The 23216-nt window shown below is 42.4% G+C and overlaps 1 protein-coding gene across 2 annotated transcripts in view; it reads left to right on the top strand.

Moving 5' to 3' along the window:
• nbeal1 (neurobeachin-like 1) overlaps positions 1 to 23216 on the top strand; it is a 176409-nt gene that overhangs the window by 117233 nt on the left and 35960 nt on the right. For both annotated transcript variants that reach the window (XM_060920052.1, XM_060920051.1), the window contains 12 exons: positions 894 to 1069; positions 1149 to 1437; positions 1608 to 1967; positions 2062 to 2211; positions 8731 to 8888; positions 9072 to 9196; positions 9297 to 9420; positions 9981 to 10129; positions 10422 to 10555; positions 13617 to 13718; positions 20358 to 20453; positions 22460 to 22584. In XM_060920052.1, coding sequence (XP_060776035.1) covers positions 894 to 1069; positions 1149 to 1437; positions 1608 to 1967; positions 2062 to 2211; positions 8731 to 8888; positions 9072 to 9196; positions 9297 to 9420; positions 9981 to 10129; positions 10422 to 10555; positions 13617 to 13718; positions 20358 to 20453; positions 22460 to 22584 — 1988 coding nt within the window. The remainder of the gene's footprint in view (positions 1 to 893; positions 1070 to 1148; positions 1438 to 1607; positions 1968 to 2061; positions 2212 to 8730; positions 8889 to 9071; positions 9197 to 9296; positions 9421 to 9980; positions 10130 to 10421; positions 10556 to 13616; positions 13719 to 20357; positions 20454 to 22459; positions 22585 to 23216) is intronic.

Below are 23216 nucleotides of genomic sequence, written 5' to 3'. Positions count from 1 at the left end.
CCTCTGCGCTCTGTTTAGCTTGCTCATTCCATAGTGAAATCACACGCCTGTATGCAGCTTAAGTAGCCACGAGCTCAGCTCGTATCATACAGCTGATTCGCGAACAAAAAAAGACTTAAATCATCATGTGAATGGCCCATATGGTAATTTAGCCACACCCCCCAGCAGGCTACAGTCCTGACAAAAACGAGACAATTTGCAACAAAAAATGTATGCTTTTCCAACAAAACAATCTATTATCTGAAATACTGATTGTATTCTTCAAGATCTCAACTTGCACATGATGGAAAAAAACAAAAATCACAAATTTCGAAAAAAAATGCTTCTTTTGCGATTATCTCGGATTCGTTTCGGCCGACATGCGTCCCTGGATTCGGTGAGGGGTCACATATCCATCTGTCAGTCACATCAAATGTCAATCCATCCGTCCATCTACACATCTACCTGTCCATCCATGACCCCATCATTATATCCATCCATTCACACACCTACCTGTGGATCCATCCATCCACCTGTCCATCCATGACCATCATTAAATCCATCTGCTTGGATATTCATGCCTTCATCCATCCGTTCATCCATCTGTCAATACCTTCTTCCATCAGTCCATTATTCCATCCACATATCCAGCCCTCCACCTATTCATCAATCTCCATCTCTTAGTCCATTACTCCATCCATCAAGCCATTCATTCATACACCCATCAGTAACTTCATCTATCAGTCCTTTATTCCATCTGTTAATCCATTCACTCCTCAATGCATCCACCAGCCAATCACATCAACCGTCAGTCCATTATCCCTTCCATCTATTGGTCCATCCAGCCATCCGTCCCCTTCCAATTAGCAGAAACTACCAAACTTTAAGTGGTGTGTGCGTGTGTGTGTTTTTAGCGCATGGAAGAAGAGTTGTCGCGGATGATTTTGGAGACCGTGCTGTGTGTAATGTGGAAGGGCGTGTCTGGTTCGGATGATGCGGCATGGCTGGAGAGGGGACAGGTATTCTCAGCTCTCACCAAACTGGGCACCGCAAACGAGCTCCTGCTGCCTGTCGACCACATCAAACTCAGGTACTCCTCTCCCACTGTTCCGTTCAGTGATGCCTTCCTTTTTTATCGGATTATAACCGTCACTGCTGTGTGTGTGCAGTCTGTTGGAGCGGATGCTCGAGTGTGCTGTGAGCGATAATCGAGAGTGTGCGGCAGCCATGCTACCGGAGCACACGGAGAACGCAGTGCGACTGCTGCATGTGGTTCAGGACTTCCTGCAGGCAGAGGGGCTGATAAACCCGGCGCTGTGGAGCGAGAGGCTGCTGGAGGACACGGTCACGCTGATGGACGGCCTCATGGTGTGGTACACTGCCGGAACACAGTGGCTCCAGCTCTCACAGCTCGGCCTCAGGCTCTTACTCGGGTTTATGGCCCAGCCTGACCCTCAGGTCAGTGTGTGTAGAGTCCAGCACTCGGAGTATGATGTTTTTCACTTCCTCACATGAAGCTGAAAACTTAGTTTAAAGACGAGGATCTGTGATAGAGACGAGACGGTAACATCTCAAGCCTAAGCCTTGGTGAGAAACTCATCAAATCGTAATGCATGTGTGTGTGTTAGGTGTGTGCCATGGCAACGGCGAAGCTGAACGGAATCCTACAAATGAAAACGGTGGAGTCTCAGGACGAGGCGTGTTTCCTGTTAGGCCGGGTCGAGTGCATCCTTCAGCGCTCTCTTGGCGAACACAAGGAGACGGACGGGATACGGACGGACGAAGAGGCGGACGGGAGAAGAAAGGAAGAGGAAACGTACGTGTTCTTGGTCCCTCTGCTCCGAACGCTCCTCTCCAAAGTGCACAAGCTGCTGTACATGGAGTTGCACCTCCCCTCGCTCCCGAACTGCAACGGCAGCCCCTCCTTCTTTGAGGACTTCCAGCTGTACTGTAGCTCACCTGAATGGAGGGTGTACCTTGATAAATATGTGAGTCGGTGGATGAGTGCATGGTTTATCAGTCCTTTAGATGAGTTCAAAGTGGCAGGTGTGTGACTGTAACCGCGTCCGTTTCTCTCCTCAGATCATCCCGTATATGAAGCAGTACGAGATCGAGACGTTCAGTCAGGGACATGAGAACATGGCTCTGTACTGGAAAGACTGTTACGAAGCCTTTATGATGAACCTGCACCGCCGGGAGAGGGAAAGAGGCGAGAGCAAGATCCGATTTCAGGTATCATGTACGCCAGGGGTTCTCAGCCTTTTCTAATTTAAGGCCCACCTATTCATACTTGTAACGAGTCAGGGCCCATTAAAAAAGATCCCCAATTATTTGGGCTCATCTATTCTATTAGAATCTAATAATCTATTGTAAAGTGTATTAATGGGATGTGACATCACTCCGTGTTACAGATGGGAGCCCAGGAATTAAATAAATGCAATAAAAACAAACTGTTTAATTGTAGGTTTTGTATTTAAAACTGTATGGATGTGCCAGAAGCCAAACCATGCATGCATGCAGGCCATTCTTAGTCAAAAGGGATTAATGATCCAAAAGTGGAGTCTGGTTTATTAACACAAGAACTTCTTGGCATGTTTGTGTTCAGCAAACAAACAAGTTATTAAAACCAAGAAGTACACTCAGAAGAAGTGGATATAGAAACCACTCAATGGGATTAGATCCTTACACGCTAACAAAGAAGGATTTTTCCTACAAGTTAGAAAATTATCCATCCGTTCAGTTCCCCGACGTCTCAAACTACCTGCTGCTGCAGACATCGTTCTACACGGACACACAGACGAAAACCTGGAAGAGCATGAAGGAGTACAACTTTTGATATGTGGCTGGGTTAAAGATCTGGGGATCAGGATACTACAAGATAGACGGGGGTAGACGGATCTACAGTTAGGTCCATATATATTTGGACACTGACACAAATTTTGTTTTTTTACCTGTTTACTGAAACATATTCAAGTTATAGTTATATAATGGACATAGACATAAAGTCCAGACTTTCAGCTTTCATTTGAGGGTATCCTCATTAAAATTGGATGAAGGGTTTAGGAGTTTCAGCTCCTTAACATGTGCCACCCTGTTTTTAAAGGGACCAAAAGTAATTGGACAATTGACTCAAAGGCTATTTCATGGGCAAGTGTGGGCAATTCCTTCGTTATGCCATTCTCAATTAAGCAGATAAAAGGCCTGGAGTTGATTTGAGGTGTGGTGCTTGCATTTGGAAGATTTTGCTGTGAAGAAAACATGCGGTCAAAGGAGCTCTCCATGGAGGTGAAACAAGCCATCCTTAAGCTGCAAAAACAGAAAAAACCCATCCGAGAAATTGCTACAATATTAAGAGTGGCAAAATCTACATTATAACAGAATAATTTCCATGGTGAAGAGAAACCCCTTCACAACAGCCAACCAAGTGAACAACACTCTCCAGCAGGTAGGCGTATCAATATCCAAATCTACCATAAAGAGAAGATTGTATGAAAGTAAATACAGTGGGTTCACTGCACGGTGCAAGCCACTCATAAGCCTCAAGAATAAAAAGGCTAGATTGGACTTGGCTAAAAAACATCTAAAAAAGCCAGCACAGTTCTGGAAGAACATTCTTTGGACAGATGAAACCAAGATCAACCTCTACCAGAATGATGGAAAGAAAAAAGTATGGCGAAGGCGTGGTACAGCTCATGATCCAAAGCATACCACATCATCTGTAAAATACGGCGGAGGCAGTGTGATGGCTTGGGCATGCATGGCTGCCAGTGGCACTGGGTCACTGGTGTTTATTGATGATGTGACACAGGACAGAAGCAGCCGGATGAATTCTGAGATATTCAGAGACATACTGTGTGCTCAAATCCAGCCAAACTGATTGGTCGGCGTTTCATAATACAGATGGACAATGACCCAAAACATAAAGCCAAAGCAACCCAGGAGTTTAAAGCAAAGAAGTGGAATATTCTTGAATGGCCAAGCCAGTCACCTGATCTCAACCCAATTGAGCATGCATTTCACTTGTTAAAGACTAAACTTCAGACAGAAAGGCCCACAAACAAACAGCAACTGAAAACCGCTGCAGTAAAGGCCTGGCAGAGCATTAAAAAGGAGGAAACACAGCGTCTGGTGATGTCCATGAGTTCAAGACTTCAGGCAGTCATTGCCAACAAAGGGTTTTCAACCAAGTATTAGAAATGAACATTTTATTTACAATTATTTAATTTGTCCAATTACTTTTGAGCCCCTGAAATGAAGGGATTGTGTTTAAAAAATGCTTTAGTTCCTCAGATTTTTATGCAATCATTTTGTTCAACGCACTGAATTGAAGCTGAAAGTCTGAACTTCAACTGCATCTGAACTGTTTTGTTCAAAATTCATTGTGGTAATGTACAGAACCAAAATTAGAAAAATGTTGTCTCTGTCCAAATATTTATGGACCTAACTGTAAGTGCAGGAAGAGTGTTTATTAACAGGCATGATGTTTTTACAAAAACAAAACACAAACGAAAGCAGAATCATAAAGCAGAGTATTCAAGCAGTGTTATAAACATAGCTGGAAACAAACTTGACTATGATGATACTTCGCAACACCTGTCTGAAAACAGCTTCCGTATCTGTCTGTATTTTTGCTGATTGCATTCAAATCGGTATCAGGTGTTTCCCATAATGACTGGGTCCCAAGAACTGTGAGCGTGCGCACAGCCGCTCAAGTTGCGCCAGACTCGAGCGTGCGAAGGCGTGACAGTCAAGTGTTCACTTAGTGTGTGACCACAACCTTTAGCTCACATGTATATCGCCATGCATCGCCACCAGAATGCCTCATTTTCATCCATAACCCATCGCGAACTGTAGCGTGACCGTAGCTTAGTGTGACATCAGATGCAACCCAGCAATTGTACCTTACTACAAGGAGTCAAACTCTCACGGTTACCAGAGGACTAGCCCCCCACTGTAACCCTTGCTATGTGCTAGGCGAGAGGCCGAGGGCTACGGAAACGGAGATCAGCGCCGCCCTATGCGCCACACGGCGTGGGAAGGACTTTGACTTGACTTGACAAGTAAAAATGAGCTTCAATTTGGGGGAAAAAAAATTCACGGCCAACTAGATGGCGCTTCGGCCCAGTGGTTGAGAAACACCGACGTACACGGCAGAATATTGCACCATGAAGATCTGGGAATGGATTATTGAGAAAAGGCTTAGAAATGAAACTTCTATTAGTGAAGAACAGTTTGGCTTTATGCTGGGTAAAGGGACTATGGACGTAATAGTTGCTCTGAGGCAAATTATGGAAAAACGTCAGGAAAAAGAGAAAGGACTTCATATGTTTTTTATCGATCTGAAGAAGGTGTTTGATAGAGTGCCATGCTAAGAAGTTTGCGAGAGAAAGGAGTGGCTGAAAAGTACGTGAAAATTGTCCAGGATATGTATAAAGGAACGAGAACCCAAGTAGTGTCGGTTCAACAGATTGGATCCCTGTCCAAGTTGGATTGCATCAAGGTTCCTATTTAAGTCCATAACTTTTTGATCTATGGATGATCAGTGAAGTAAAAGATGGGCCTCCATGGTGCATAATGTTTGCAGACGTCATTCTTTGTTTGTTGATCGGTGATGAAGTGGAAGAAAAATTGGAAAAATGAAGGAAGGCAGTTGATTAAAGATGAGCTGAAAGAAAACCGAATACCTTCGTTTCAACAACGATCGAGATCTCAATCAAGCTGCAAGGAGAAAGACTGAAGAGAGTGGAAAAATTCAAATAGATATCTGGGTTCAGTCGTGTCAAGAGATGGTGAATTGGATGAGGAAGTGATGCATCGAATACAGTACGGATGGAGAAATTGGAAAAAGAGTGTCAGGAGTGTTGTATGACCGGAGGATAAGTGCGAGAGTGAAAGGACAAGTCAGTGCTTAGACCAGCGATGTCTTCTATTCAGCAGAAGACAGATTCAAATTCAGCAGAAACATGGCCCGTGAAGAAGGTTCATGAGAAGAAGCTGGATACCACGGAAATGCGGAGTGATGAGGAGGGATGGAAAGGATTAGAGGGATAATGAAAGTGGGGAAGATATCCGAGAAAGTACAGGAAAGGAGGTTGCAGTGGTCTGGTCATGTGATGAGGAGAGAGGAGGAGTATGTTGGTAGAAGAGTGATGAACATGGAGGTGGAAGGAAAAAGAAAAAGAAGACGACCGAAATGAAGCTTGTTGGAAAGTATGAGAATGGACCTAAGAGAGAGAGGCCTGTCTGGACAAGAAGTGAGCAGTCGTGCAGTATGGAAGAGAGTCATCAAATCCATCGACCCCACAAAGAAGTGGGAGATGATGTCAGTAGAAGGTTCATTTTTACTTGTTGTGTTGCGATACCCCTGCTCCGAAGGGAGGGGGATACTGGTTTACCTCTGTCCATCCATCCATCTGTCCGAAACACCCTTTTTCTTAGCAACCACAAATCATAGCCACTTGGTACCAAACTTCAGCTTGGGGTTTTAAACCGTGTATACCGTTTTCAGGTCTGTCGCACATCAACTTCCTGTTTAGTGACAATGTATTTACGAAACAGAGAGCATGGATTTCCAAAATTTTCGTAACATTTTTCTCAGCAACTATAAATCACACCTGCTTGATATTTGGTATTCAACTTCAGCTTGGGGTTCTATACTTGTGTACCGTTTTCAGGTCTGTCGCACGTCGACTTCCTGTTTAGTGACTGAATGTATTTACGAAACACATACGGTGGATTTTGACGCTATTTCAAGAAGCAAAATGCTATTTCAAAAATGACAGTTTACCAGGATGCTATTTGAAATCCCTGGGGAGAGACACTGCTCTTTACTTACTTGTTTCAGGGTTCATTATTTGTTGAAGTCAGCATTCATATACAACCCTGATTCCAAAAAAGTTGGGACAAAGTACAAATTGTAAATAAAAACGGAATGCAATAATTTACAAATCTCAAAAACTGATATTGTATTCACAATAGAACATAGACAACATATCAAATGTCGAAAGTGAGACATTTTGAAATTTCATGCCAAATATTGGCTCATTTGAAATTTCATGACAGCAACACATCTCAAAAAAGTTGGGACAGGGGCAATAAGAGGCTGGAAAAGTTAAAGGTACAAAAAAGGAACAGCTGGAGGACCAAATTGCAGCTCATTAGGTCAATTGGCAATAGGTCATTAACATGACTGGGTATAAAAAGAGCATCTTGGAGTGGCAGCGGCTCTCAGAAGTAAAGATGGGAAGAGGATCACCAATCCCCCTAATTCTGCGCCGACAAATAGTGGAGCAATATCAGAAAGGAGTTCGACAGTGTAAAATTGCAAAGAGTTTGAACATATCATCTACAGTGCATAATATCATCAAAAGATTCAGAGAATCTGGAAGAATCTCTGTGCGTAAGGGTCAAGGCCGGAAAACCATACTGGGTGCCCGTGATCTTCGGGTCCTTAGACGGCACTGCATCACATACAGGCATGCTTCTGTATTGGAAATCACAAAATGGGCTCAGGAATATTTCCAGAGAACATTATCTGTGAACACAATTCACCGTGCCATCCGCCGCTGCCAGCTAAAACTCTATAGTTCAAAGAAGAAGCCGTCTCTAAACATGATCCAGAAGCGCAGACATGTTCTCTGGGCCAAGGCTCATTTAAAATGGACTGTGGCAAAGTGGAAAACTGTTCTGTGGTCAGACGAATCAAAATTTGAAGTTCTTTATGGAAATCAGGGACGCCGTGTCATTCGGACTAAAGAAGAGAAGGACGACCCAAGTTATCAGCGCTCAGTTCAGAAGCCTGCATCTCTGATGGTATGGGGTTGCATTAGTGCGTGTGGCATGGGCAGCTTACACATCTGGAAAGACACCATCAATGCTGAAAGGTATATCCGGGTTCTAGAGCAACATATGCTCCCATCCAGATGACGTCTCTTTCAGGGAAGACCTTGCATTTTCCAACATGACATTGGCAAACCACATACTGCATCAATTACAGCATCATGGCTGTGTAGAAGAAGGGTCCGGGTACTGAACTGGCCAGCCTGCAGTCCAGATCTTTCACCCATAGAAAACATTTGGCGCATCATAAAACGGAAGATATGACAAAAAAAGACCTAAGACAGTTGAGCAACTAGAATCCTACATTAGACAAGAATGGGTTAACATTCCTATCCCTAAACTTGAGCAACTTGTCTCCTCAGTCCCCAGACGTTTACAGACTGTTGTAAAGAGAAAAGGGGATGTCTCACAGTGGTAAACATGGCCTTGTCCCAACTTTTTTGAGATGTGGTGTTGTCATGAAATTTAAAATCACCTAATTTTTCTCTTTAAATGATACATTTTCTCAGTTTAAACATTTGATATGTCATCTATGTTCTATTCTGAATAAAATATGGAATTTTGAAACTTCCACATCATTGCATTCCGTTTTTATTTACAATTCGTACTTTGTCCCAACATTTTTGGAATCGGGGTTGTAATAATAAGTGTCCTATTCCTTCGATTGCTTGCATTCTCATATAAGCGAGAGAGGAGGGATACGCAAGTAGCTCATAGCTGATCTTGTTAAAATGATGGATTCGTATAGATTTGTCGAATATCCCTAAAAAACAAACTTCGCAGATGAGTTGTAAAGTGTAATGCGTTCTCATACAATATTCTGACGAGCCTTTCTGGAGTCCTGATGAAATCTAACGAGTGTAAACAGACTACGCTTGGAAATAAACGAACCGTTTCATGTAACGCGCACAGGATCAGTTTGTGGAGCCGTTTAGCCGGCGAGCTCGTCAGGAGAACCTGAGGTACAACAGCATGCTGAAGCAGATGCACGCGCAGAACAGCACCATCGTCAGGCAGTGGAAGGCAGCACGGCGATCCCTCCTGGGCGACCGAGGACCTTGGGCTAACAGGTGAGTGTGTGTTCTCGGGTTTTGGAACATTTATGCTTCGCAGAAGCAGACGGGCTAAAGGGTAAATCTGTATCTGTTTATTTTTATACTTGAATATATGCGCATGAATAAATATTGTGTGCATTGGTTATTGGAACGTTTGGAAATGCGATGGTATGTCCACTACACTGTGTGTGTGTGTAGGCAACAAAAGGAGATGCACTGGAAATTGTCGAGTGCGGAGAATTACTCCCGTATGCGTCTGAAGCTAGTGAGGAACTACAACTTCGACCCTCACAGAGAGGCTAGTGCTCTGAGAGACAACCTGGGTAACACACACCACACACACCACTTTATGTAAACATGTTTTTTATTGTTATATTTGCATTACACATCTACAAGTGTCGTGTGTGTGTGTGTGTTTTACAGGTGTGCAGCATCAGCACGTGAACACTGAGTCTTTGTTATTGGAGGCTGTGAAGCAGGTGAAAGTCAGCGACCTCGAGGACGAAATTCTGGAGCTGCCAGAGGAGGATCCAAGCGGGAACACACAGTGAGAACACACACACCCATTATTCCTTCCATCCATCGATCCACTCATAAACCCATCCATCCCTTCATTCACCCCTCTATCAATACCTTCTTTCCATCAGTCCATTATTCCATCCACCAACCCATCAATCAGTTCATCTTTCAGTCTATTGTTCCATTCATACATCCCTCAGTAACTTCATCCACCAGTCCATTATTCCATCCATCCTTTCTTCCATTCATCAATACATCCATCAGGCAGTCACATCAACCATCAGTCCATTGAACAGTGTGCTGAGGAGGAGTGTGGTTCAGCTTCTGATGGAGCGATGACTGACTGTTTGAACTCTGAGAGGACTTCTGGTCCACTGTTCTAGCTGACGGTTCTATTGAGACACTGAACAACTCCACAAAGCCGTCTGAAGCGAGCGTGTGATTATTTCAGCCCGCAGTTTGCACAGGGCTCGTCTGGAGGCTTTACATTTCTCTGACTGACTTTGTAGTGAGAGTATAAAATTAATCACAGTAACACACACACACACACACACACGTGTGTAACTGCCCACTCTGTCGTGCTGTCAGGGCGGATGATGAGGACGCGGGTCAGAAGGAGAAGTTGGTGATGATGGAGGACTGTGAGCTGGTCACTGTGGTGGATGTTTATCCCGGTCGGCTGGAGATCACCAACCAGCACATTTACTTCTATGACAGCAGCACCGAGAAAGAGGAGGGTGAGTGTGTGTGTGTGTGTGTGTGCACACACGTATGTGGTAATATTTCTGTGTACATCCAACAGTTTGTATTTGATTTGAACCATCCACACTTTTGCACTCAATAGCCTTAAATGTGTAAAGAATAAATAAAATATAGGTGGGGCATGCTGTTATAGGAAAATTATCAATGACTGGGTGGTGGGATGAAGTGGAGTTAACTGTCAAAGTCAACATCCAATATTAATAGTTGTGTGTGTGTGTGTGTGTGTGTGTGTGTGTGTGTGTGTGTGTGTGTGTGTGTGTGTTGCAGGTGTGGGTCAGGATTTTAAATGGCCGCTGTCTCAAATCAGAGAAATTCACCTGCGCAGGTATAATCTCCGCCGCTCAGCCCTCGAGATCTTCCTCATTGATCAGACCAACTACTTCCTCAACTTCCACAAGGAGGTCAGACACTTTCCCGGCTCTGCCCTAAATGTTACTTATCTACAGACGCTCTCTCTGCACTGCCCTAAATGTTACTGATCTACAGACGCTCTCTCTGCTCTGTACTAAATGTTACTGATCTACAGACGCTCTCTGGGCTCTGCCCTAAATGTTACTGATCTACAGACGCTCTCTCGGCTCTGCCCTAAATGTTACTGATCTACAGACGCTCTCTCGGCTCTGCCCTAAATGTTACTGATCTACAGACGCTCTCTCGGCTCTGTACTAAATGTTACTGATCTACAGACGCTGTCTGGGCTCTCTCCTAAATGTTACTGATCTACAGACGCTCTCTCGGCTCTCTCCTAAATGTTACTGATCTACAGACGCTCTCTCGGCTCTCTCCTAAATGTTACTGATCTACAGACGCTCTCTCGGCTTTGTACTAAATGTTACTGATCTACAGAAGCTCTCTCGGCTCTCTCCTAAATGTTACTGCTCTACAGACGCTCTCTGGGCTCTCTCCTAAATGTTACTGCTCTACAGACGCTCTCTGGGCTCTCTCCTAAATGTTACTGATCTACAGACGCTCTCTCGGCTTTGTACTAAATGTTACTGATCTACAGACGCTCTCTCGGCTCTGTCCTAAATGTTACTGATCTACAGACGCTCTCTCGGCTCTCTCCTAAATGTTACTGATCTACAGGCGCTCTCGCGGCTCTGCCCTAAATGTTACTGATCTACAGGCGCTCTCTCGGCTCTGCCCTAAATGTTACTGATCTACAGACGCTCTCTCGGCTCTGCCCTAAATGTTACTGATCTACAGACGCTCTCTCGGCTCTGTCCTAAATGTTACTGATCTACAGGCGCTCTCTCGGCTCTGTCCTAAATGTTACTGATCTACAGGCACTCTCTCGGCTCTGTCCTAAATGTTACTGATCTACAGACGCTCTCTCGGCTCTGCCCTAAATGTTACTGATCTACAGACGCTTTCTCGGCTCTGCCCTAAATGTTACTGATCTACAGACGCTCTCTCGGCTCTCTCCTAAATGTTACTGATCTACAGACCCTCTCTCGGCTCTCTCCTAAATGTTACTGCTCTACAGACGCTCTCTCGGCTCTGTACTAAATGTTACTGATCTACAGACGCTCTCTCGGCTCTGTACTAAATGTTACTAATCTATAGACGCGCTCTCTCGGCTCTGTCCTAAATGTTACTGATCTACAGACGCTCTCTCGGCTCTGTACTAAATGTTACTGATCTACAGGCGCTCTCTCGGCTCTGTACTAAATGTTACTGATCTATAGACACTCTCTCGGCTCTGTACTAAATGTTACTGATCTACAGACGCTCTCTCGGCTCTGTACTAAATGTTACTGATCTATAGACGCTCTCTCGGCTCTGTACTAAATGTTACTGATCTACAGGCGCTCTCTCGGCTCTGTACTAAATGTTACTGATCTACAGGCGCTCTCTCGGCTCTGTACTAAATGTTACTGATCTACAGACGCTCTCTCGGCTCTCTCCTAAATGTTACTGATCTACAGACGCTCTCTCTGCTCTGTACTAAATGTTACTAATCTACAGGCGCTCTCTCGGCTCTGCCCTAAATGTTACTGATCTACAGACGCTCTCTCGGCTCTGTACTAAATGTTACTGCTCTACAGGCGCTCTCTCGGCTCTCTCCTAAATGTTACTGATCTACAGACGCTCTCTCGGCTCTGTACTAAATGTTACTAATCTACAGGCACTCTCTCGGCTCTGTACTAAATGTTACTGATCTATAGACGCGCTCTCTCGGCTCTGTCCTAAATGTTACTGATCTACAGACACTCTCTCGGCTCTGTACTAAATGTTACTAATCTACAGGCACTCTCTCGGCTCTGTACTAAATGTTACTGATCTATAGACGCGCTCTCTCGGCTCTGTCCTAAATGTTACTGATCTACAGACACTCTCTCGGCTCTGTACTAAATGTTACTGATCTACAGGCGCTCTCTCGGCTCTGTACTAAATGTTACTGATCTACAGACGCTCTCTCGGCTCTGTCCTAAATGTTACTGATCTACAGGCGCTCTCTGGGCTCTCTCCTAAATGTTACTGATCTACAGACGCTCTCTCGGCTTTGTACTAAATGTTACTGATCTACAGACGCTCTCTCGGCTCTGTACTAAATGTTACTGATCTACAGGCGCTCTCTCGGCTCTGTACTAAATGTTACTGATCTACAGACGCTCTCTCGGCTCTGTCCTAAATGTTACTGCTCTACAGACGCTCTCTGGGCTCTCTCCTAAATGTTACTGATCTACAGACACTCTCTCGGCTCTGTACTAAATGTTACTGATCTACAGGCGCTCTCTCGGCTCTGTACTAAATGTTACTGATCTACAGACGCTCTCTCGGCTCTGTCCTAAATGTTACTGATCTACAGGCGCTCTCTGGGCTCTCTCCTAAATGTTACTGATCTACAGACGCTCTCTCGGCTTTGTACTAAATGTTACTGATCTACAGACGCTCTCTCTGCTCTGCCCTAAATGTTACTGATCTACAGGCGCTCTCTGGGCTCTGTACTAAATGTTACTGATCTACAGACGCTCTTTCGGCTCTGTACTAAATGTTACTGATCTACAGACGCTCTTTCGGCTCTGTACTAAATGTTACTGATCTACAGACGCTCTCTCGGCTCTGTCCTAAATGTTACTGATCTATAGACGTGCTCTCTCGGCTCTGTCCTAAATGTTACTGATCTATAGACGTGCTCTCTCGGCTCTGTCCTAAATGTTACTGATCTACAGACGCTCTCTCGGCTCTGTACTAAATGTTACTGATCTACAGATGCTCTCTCCTAAATGTTACTGATCTATAGACGCTCTCTCGGCTCTCTCCTAAATGTTAATGATCTACAGATGCTCTCTCGGCTCTGCTCTAAATGTTACTGATCTACAGACGCTCTCTCGGCTTCTTCTTACAACTTTTCTCAAAATTGAGTAATAGATGTTGTGTTTTCAGTATAATATGTTCTTCCTGTCTGACCTATTATTATTATTTATTCATTTTTATTTTAATTTCTTTACCTATCAGGTGCGTAATAAAGTCTACACCCGGATGCTGCTGCTCTGCTCTCTCTCTCTCCACGGCACTCGCTCGCCTCAGGAGCTCCTCAAGGCCTCTGGACTCACACAGGTCAGAGGTTAAAGGTCACGCACAACATTCCACTCATAACTGCTTCATTGAGCTGTTGGTCAAATTCCCTTTTTTGGGGTTGGCCATCATGTCTGATAAATTTACCCAAGAGACTCGGAAAAGTATGTCCGTCCATCAGTCCTTTATCTCTCAGTCTATTATTCCATCCATCCAATGATCTTTACATTTATTAGTTCATTATTCATTCCATCCATCCATCTAATCAACCCATCAATCCAGCCATCTGTTTTTCCATCCACCCATCCATCCAATAATCTCTTCATTCATCAATGTTATTTCATCCATCAGTTCCAGACATCCATCCATGAATCTGTCTCTTCACCAAATTCAATTCATCCATCCATTCTGATCATTCATTATTCCATTTATCCATTCGTCAAACAGTCCCTTCATCCATCAGCATATTATACCATCCATCCATCCATCCATCCATCCATCCATCCAGCAAGACCTTCATCTGTCAGTATATTATTCCATCCATCCATCTCTTCACCAAAATCAATTCAGCCATCCATTCATTATTCTGTTCATTCATCAGTCCATTTTTTCCATCCATCCAACAGTCCTTTCATCCATCAGCATATTATTCCATCCATCCATCCATCCATCCATCCATCCATCCATCCATCCATCCATCCATCCAGCAAGCCCTTCATCTGTCAGTATATTATTCCATCCATCCATCCATCCATCCATCCATCCATCCATCTCTTTGCCAATCAATCCATCCATCCATCCATCCATCCATCCATCCATCCATCCATCCATCCATCCATTATTCTGTTCATTCATCAGTCCATTTTTTCCATCCATCCAACAGTCCCCTCGTCTCTGTGCATATTATACCATCCATCCATGACTTCATCACTGCATTAATCCTTCCATCCATTTATCAATGCATTTATCTTTTAATCCATTATTCCATCCAACTCTTCATCCGTCAGTCCATCCATCCTTGTCTGCACCTCTCTATCTGTTATGGCGGTCACTGATCCCTCACACCATCACTTCACTTTTAAACACATGTTGAGCAAAGCAGAAGAAATGATCCGGACTGAAGCAGCGGTATTTTTTCAAAGCGGCATTAAAGCTCAGAGGCAACGGTTTTAATTTTATGCACATTTGAAACTTTATATGTTAAAAAACCCTCTGTAATTTTCTTATGGTCCCAAGAAGTATTGTTAATAAGTAATAATTAAAATAAGTTAGCGCGGATCGTGGCGAATTTCTGTTCGGCTATTTTCGTGACCACTCGGCGCGTGACGTCATTTTAAGCCAAACAAACCGCTTGAGTTGAGTCCACTTCCGTTTACTTACACTGCCGTTCTGCTTGAGTGCAGACGTGCGTTCGGAAATTTCCAAAAAAAAAAACATGCCTTATTGTTGTGCAGTGAACTGTAACAACGGGACTGGCTCAGGAAGAAGTTTTTACCTTTTTCCGAGAGAGGAGAAGAGGCGGAGAGAGTGGATTGTGCGCGTGACGCGAGAGGGTTGGCAGCCGGGTAAATGCGCCACTCTGTGCTCCGATCACTTCGAGGAGGATTCATCTTTGAAGAATCCCCATCTGTTGGAGAGTTTAGGTGTCAGTGTCGGACAGAAAAGGCTCAAACCTGACGCTGTTCCGACAAAATTCGAACACAAAATCAAGCAGTCAAAGAAGAAACGGAGCAGCAACACTCAAGCAAAAAGGAGAAGATTGAAAGTAAACATTTTTACCTTTGCTTGCAATTTTTCAAGTCAAGAATCCTGAGGGATCCTGTACAGTCGTTGTGGAAATGAGACAAAAGGGATATTTCCTTGTTTAGAGTTGGCTATAAATAGTATAATGCTTGTATTAATATTAGCAATTAATTATATTAGCAATATAAACAAATCCGTGTTCTATTATAGGGATTGTGTGTGTGTGATCAGAGTCGTCCGATTCCGAGGCCGCACGGGCAAACCAGTGAGCCACATTCACCGATTGCTTCACAACGGCCATAGGTTCATACAACCCCGATTCCAAAAAAGTTGGGACAAAGTACAAATTGTAAATAAAAACGGAATGCAATAATTTACAAATCTCAAAAACTGATATTGTATTCACAATAGAACATAGACAACATATCAAATGTCGAAAGTGAGACATTTTGAAATTTCATGCCAAATATTGGCTCATTTGAAATTTCATGACAGCAACACATCTCAAAAAAGTTGGGACAGGGGCAATAAGAGGCTGGAAAAGTTAAAGGTACAAAAAAGGAACAGCTGGAGGACCAAATTGCAACTCATTAGGTCAATTGGCAATAGGTCATTAACATGACTGGGTATAAAAAGAGCATCTTGGAGTGGCAGCGGCTCTCAGAAGTAAAGATGGGAAGAGGATCACCAATCCCCCTAATTCTGCGCCGACAAATAGTGGAGCAATATCAGAAAGGAGTTCGACAGTGTAAAATTGCAAAGAGTTTGAACATATCATCATCTACAGTGCATAATATCATCAAAAGATTCAGAGAATCTGGAAGAATCTCTGTGCGTAAGGGTCAAGGCCGGAAAATCATACTGGGTGCCCGTGATCTTCGGGCCCTTAGACGGCACTGCATCACATACAGGCATGCTTCTGTATTGGAAATCACAAAATGGGCTCAGGAATATTTCCAGAGAACATTATCTGTGAAGACAATTCACCGTGCCATCCGCCGTTGCCAGCTAAAACTCTATAGTTCAAAGAAGAAGCCGTATCTAAACGTGATCCAGAAGTGCAGACGTCTTCTCTGGACCAAGGCTCATTTAAAATGGACTGTGGCAAAGTGGAAAACTGTTCTGTGGTCAGACAAATCAAAATGTGAAGTTCTTTATGGAAATCAGGGACGCCGTGTCATTCGGACTAAAGAGGAGAAGGACGACCCAAGTTGTCATCAGCGCTCAGTTCAGAAGCCTGCATCTCTGATGGTATGGGGTTGCATTAGTGCGTGTGGCATGGGCAGCTTACACATCTGGAAAGACACCATCAATGCTGAAAGGTATATCCAGGTTCTAGAGCAACATATGCTCCCATCCAGACGACGTCTCTTTCAGGGAAGACCTTGCATTTTCCAACATGACAATGCCAAACCACATACTGCATCAATTACAGCATCATGGCTGCGTAGAAGAAGGGTCCGGGTACTGAACTGGCCAGCCTGCAGTCCAGATCTTTCACCCATAGAAAACATTTGGCGCATCATAAAACGGAAGATACGACAAAAAAGACCTAAGACAGTTGAGCAACTAAAATCCTACATTAGACAAGAATGGGTTAACATTCCTATCCCTAAACTTGAGCAACTTGTCTCCTCAGTCCCCAGACGTTTACAGACTGTTGTAAAGAGAAAAGGGGATGTCTCACAGTGGTAAACATGGCCTTGTCCCAACTTTCTTGAGATGTGTTGTTGTCATGAAATTTAAAATCACCTAATTTTTCTCTTTAAATGATGCATTTTCTCAGTTTAAACATTTGATATGTCATCTATGTTCTATTCTGAATAAAATATGGAATTTTGAAACTTCCACATCATTGCATTCGGTTTTTATTTACAATTTGTACTTTGTCCCAACTTTTTTGGAATCGGGGCTGTACATCTATGGTTTCACCTCTCGATATTCAATTTGGAGAGTTCCTGCTTCAACATCGTGATCGCTTTCAGACATTTTACACGACCAAAGTCCGTACACATGTGCTCGGTTTGCAAGTAAACACAGAGCTGCTCCCGGTCTGTTTGGCTTAAATGACGTAACGACGACGACAGTATATTTTAAGCATTTTATTCAATTTTAGGGTGCAAATTAGACACCAGGAAGATTTAATTCGCTTTTTGGGTCGTTCTTCTAGACCAGGGGTTTTCAAAGTGTGGGAGAGTCAGCCCCCCCTCAGAGAGCAAATAAACAACAGCGCCCCCCCTTGCAATTTTTGTTGTTGCTATACTTAATGTTCCATTCGTATTTAAAAAAATGGTTGTTGTACACATTATTTTTTTCTTTTACACATTTTAAACATCTGTGCTTTTTTAAAACATCTTTTTTACACATTTTAAACATCTGCTTTTTTAAAACATCTTTTTTTACACATTTTAAACATCTGCTTTTTTAAAACATCTTTTTTACACATTTTAAACATCTGCTTTTTTAAAACATCTTGTGTTACACATTTTAAACATCTGCTTTTTTAAAGCATCTTGTTTTACACATTTTAAACATCTGCTTTTTTTAAAACATCTTGTTTTACACATTTTAAACATCTGTGCTTTTTAAAACATCTTTTTTTACACATTTTAAACATCTGTGCTTTTTTAAAACATCTTTTTTTACACATTTTAAACATCTGTGCTTTTTTAAAACATCTTTTTTTACACATTTTAAACATCTGCTTTTTTAAAACATCTTTTTTACACATTTTAAACATCTGCTTTTTTAAAACATCTTTTTTTACACATTTTAAACATCTGCTTTTTTAAAACATCTTTTTTACACATTTTAAACATCTGCTTTTTTAAAACATCTTGTTTTACACATTTTAAACATCTGCTTTTTAAAACATCTTATTTTACACATTTTAAACATCTGCTTTTTTAAAGCATCTTGTTTTACACATTTTAAACATCTGCTTTTTTTAAAACATCTTGTTTTACACATTTTAAACATCTGTGCTTTTTTAAAACATCTTTTTTTACACATTTTAAACATCTGTGCTTTTTTAAAACATCTTTTTTTACACATTTTAAACATCTGCTTTTTTAAAACATCTTTTTTACACATTTTAAACATCTGCTTTTTTAAAACATCTTTTTTTACACATTTTAAACATCTGCTTTTTTAAAACATCTTGTTTTACACATTTTAAACATCTGCTTTTTTAAAACATCTTGTTTTACACATTTTAAACATCTGTGCTTTTTTAAAACATCTTTTTTTACACATTTTAAACATCTGCTTTTTTAAAACATCTTTTTTTTACACATTTTAAACATCTGCTTTTTTAAAACATCTTGTTTTACACATTTTAAACATCTGCTTTTTTAAAACATCTTGTTTTACACATTTTAAACATCTGCTTTTTAAAACATCTTATTTTACACATTTTAAACATCTGCTTTTTTAAAACATCTTGTTTTACACATTTTAAACATCTGCTTTTTTTAAAACATCTTGTTTTACACATTTTAAACATCTGCTTTTTTAAAACATCTTTTTTTGCACATTTTAAACATCTGTGCTTTTTTAAAACATCATTTTTTACACATTTTAAACATCTGCTTTTTTAAAACATCTTTTTTTGACACATTTTAAACATCTGTGCTTTTTTTTTTTTTTAAACATCTTGTTTTACACATTTTAAACATCTCATAGCATCGTTAGCTAGCACCTCTTGGCAGACAACACACTGTGGCAGTGGAGCATCTTCAGATCCAGTCCATGAAAATTCAAACTTTAAATAATCGTTGTCATACTTCCTTCTTTTTTTGCTTGGCCCAGACTCTGTCTCCTCACTCACTGTAGCTTTAGGTACTAAAAATCGATCCATTTTGTCTCTGGCAAAGGCTAGCTGAAGTTCGCTAAATGTCCGCAATAGTAACTTATTCTGGTTTATTTTTCCTCACGTTGCGCCCCCCCTGAAGAACTCTGGCGCTCCTTAGGGGAGGCGTGCCCCACACTTTGAAAAGCCCTGTTCTAGACCAGTGTTTCGCAAAGTGTGGTCTGCGAGAGACCTCAAGTGGTCCGCGAGGCGATCTACAAATGTAGTCGGTGTTTTCAAGATAAGCTAGCGTATGCTTTGTAACATTATTAGAAAGTTAAATTTATCCGATCTTGTTTTTAACGGCAATCAAACGGGCCTGTAATTTCATCATTATTATTATTATTTAAAAAGCGTTCTGCATCTGAATTTGCACCACATAAAACTTGTAGTGTGCACGTGCTCTTATTCCGCCTCTCGTCTCTAGGCAACAGTCACCTCACAAATCTCTGCCTCACAGGCAAACAGGCAGGCAGACCTGAAAACAAGCAAACGAAAATTCTGAACATATAATAGGCTAATCCTAACTAGCTCGTGCTTGTGGCGATTTTTTTTTAATTTACTGAAAGTGAAACAACAAGGATGGAGAAGTGGCTGACAGGTTCAGTTAAGAGGAAAAAACCTGACACTACCGACACAAGCATCAATAAGGATTTTTAACCTTTTGAATTTTAAACCTCCATACTTTTGCCTTTAAAAACCACGGAGGATATGGAATGGACAGGCCTTTGATGTATTTAGTTAACCATAATTTTTTCAATTAAAAACACCTAATAGTACACATCTCTGTATGGTCCATGTGTGTGTGTAGGGGGGCGGGTGTTGACAGGTGGTCCCTGAAATTTTTTTTGGGGACAAAGTGGTCCTTGGTCTGAAAAAGTTTGAGAAACACTGTTCTAGACAATAAAGTTGATATTCTACGTTTCACTTCCGACCGTTGCCTATGACCTTTAAGAGAACAACATGACTAATGGACCAACATTCAGTTCATTTCCAACTGGGTGAGAGACCTGGTGGTGTTTTAGAGTGTTTACGGAAGCAGAAGGATAAACGAGTGGATAAATAAAAAAACCAACTCTGTGTTTCAGAAATGGGTGAACAGAGAAATCTCAAACTTTGACTACCTGATGCAGTTAAACACCATCGCAGGCAGAACCTACAACAATCTGGCTCAGTATCCTGTGGTACGACACACACACACACACACACACACTACATCACTCTGTGTGTTCTCAGTGTACTGGACATGAACCATTCATATATTACAGCAGAAAAGTCACACATCCATCAGCTGAGTTGGGGTTTACATTAGACCGTATCAGCGGATCATCAGATTAACGTTTTTAAAACGATTAGTGTGCACACAGCAACGCCAATACACGATTCGCGTGCACACAGCAACACTAATACACGGATACGCTCGGCTCCGCAGGCATCCTGCGCTCCAAATCACTCCGCCCTGAACAGCGAGTGCCCTCTGGAGGGTGCGCACTCCGGCCCTGCGCAGCTCACAGAGCGCGCGAGTGAAGCGCACGAGCAGTGATTCAGGACTGAGCCGCTGTGCGCAAGTCACTTACCACTTGCAAGTGGAAGGATGGCAAGCCTAAAGACAATCATAACTACACAATGGGCAGTATTTGCATCAGTATTTGCAGTATTTTCATACTTTTATACTCTTTAATGAAAGGTGATACAAGGCGGAAGTCCGCGCCGTTTTTCAGCAGTCGCGTCACATGACCTACGCCAGCGAATCAGGAAGGTGGATGTCACAGTGACGTTGTCCAATGACGACGCCAGCTAGAGCTCAGCACAGCGTATCCGCGTATTCTCAATGTTTACACAGCACCGGAGCTGACATGATCTGGATTGAATACGTGGACCCTGGCGGATTCCCGTTTCCCGGCGTTTCCAGACGTTTTAATGTAAACGGACAGTGCATCCGCGAAGAAAACGAGACAGATACGGTCTAATGTAAACTTGGCCTGAGCGTCAGCAGTAATGTAAGGCCTGATGTACTGGATATGTGTTGTGTGCTCAGTGCTGTTTTTGCTCCTGAGTTAATCACAGTGTCCTGTAGAATCACTCTCTTTTTTTTTTTAAATCCCCGACTGGCCAAAAGGCCCGAAGTGGGATTATGTCGTGGTGATTTCCGTTCATCCGTCTGTCCGTCCCGGGAAGGGTGGTGACCTTCTGAAATCAACTCCTCTCACCGTTTTTTCGACAAATTTCACACAACTTGGCAGGATTCTTTGTTCTATGTCGGTAATACACATATTGCAATTTCGTTCAATTCAGTCGCATTTTACCAGAGTTCCAGCCCTTGATTAACAAAATTATAATTTGACAATTTCACGAGAGTATGTTTTTCCTTCTGACATCGACTCCTCTTACAATTTTTGGACGAATTTCTCGAAGCTCAGCAAAAGGCCTTGTTATATGACGGTAATACGCAGATTACGGTTTAATTTCGTTTGTGAAAATTTGACCAGAGTTTTGACCCTCGATTAAATAGCTTGTACTTTGACAATTTCATGAGGGTGTACGTTCTTCTGAAATCAATTCCTCTCACAGTGTCTGGAGGAATTTCACCAAACTTGGCAAAAGGCTTTGTTGTATGTCGGTAATGCGCATACTGCAATTTCGTTTCATTTGGGCAGATTTTTCCAGAGTTACGCCCTTGATTATGAACAAACTTTGGTGATTTCATCAAGGTGTGCTTGATTTCTGAAATCAACTTCCGTCACAATTTGTATTATTCCCTGCTGGCCGAAGGCCCGAAGGGGGATCGTGTCGTGGCGATGTCCGTCTCAGTAAGGGTACTCGCCTTCTGAAATCAACTCCTCTCTCAATTTTTGGAGGAATTTCATGAAACTTGACAGGATTCTTTGTTATATATCAGTAATACACATATTGCAATTTCGTTCAATTCAGTCGCATTTTACCCGAGTTGCGGCCGAGTTGCCAGCGTGGGAGATTGTGCTCACAGTGCTCTTGTTACAGGATCTAAAACACAGCGTCTGTAATCTGTGTAGACAGAAATGCATTAATAGAGCTAGTTTTTATTTTCACGCTGATTGGGGTTTCACTTTCATTTGCAACAGAGAGCTAATTTTTCAGCTTAACCTGTGTGTGTGTGTGTGTGTGTGTGTGTGTGTGTGTGTGTGTGTGTGTGTGTGTGTGGTGTTCTCAGTTCCCATGGATTCTGTCAGATTACACGTCAGAAGAGCTGGACCTGTCTGATCCACGAGTTTTCCGGGATCTCTCCAAACCCGTCGCTGTGCTTAACGAGAAAAACGCCAAAGCAGTAAAGGAAAAGTAGGTTTCCCAGATTCATTCATTCTCTCTCTCTCCATCTGTCTGTCTGTCTGTCTGTCTGTCTGTCTGTCTGTCGTGCCAACAAAGGACTGTTCTCCGTAGTGGACGATAACAAACTGGATTTTCGCTGTTGATCAGTGACCTTTAATAGAATCCTTTTTCATGCTGTAAATATGTAAATAATTTTCTTTTAACTATCACAGTTGTAAATAAAGAGCGCGTAAAAGTCAGTCTCCTTGTGTCTCTCTCTCTCTCCTTCTCTCTCTGTCCTTCTCTCTGTCTATCTCTGTCTGTCTGTCTCTCTATCTCTCTCTCTGTTTGTCTATCTATGTCTCTCTCCTCTCTCTGTCTATCTCCATCTCTGTCTCTCTCTCTTTCTCCTCTTTGTCTCTATCTCGGTCTCTGTCACTCCCTCTCCTTCTCTCTCTGTCTATCTCCATCTCTGTCTCTCTCTCTCTCTCCTTCTCTCTATCTCGGTCTCTGTCGCTCTGTCTCTCTCTCTCCCCTTCTCTGTCTGTCTATCTCTTTCTCTCTCTGTCTTCCTCTCGCTGTCTATCTCTGTCCTCTCGCTGTCTCTCGCTCTGTCTATCTCTGCCTCTTTCTCTCCTTCTCTCTCTCTATCCGTCTTCCTC

Source organism: Neoarius graeffei, chromosome 4 (assembly GCF_027579695.1).
Source record: "Neoarius graeffei isolate fNeoGra1 chromosome 4, fNeoGra1.pri, whole genome shotgun sequence".
NCBI classification, from domain to species: Eukaryota; Metazoa; Chordata; class Actinopteri; order Siluriformes; family Ariidae; genus Neoarius; species Neoarius graeffei.
Note: the sequence above shows the minus strand (reverse complement) of the source record. Positions and strands in the feature narration are given on the sequence as shown.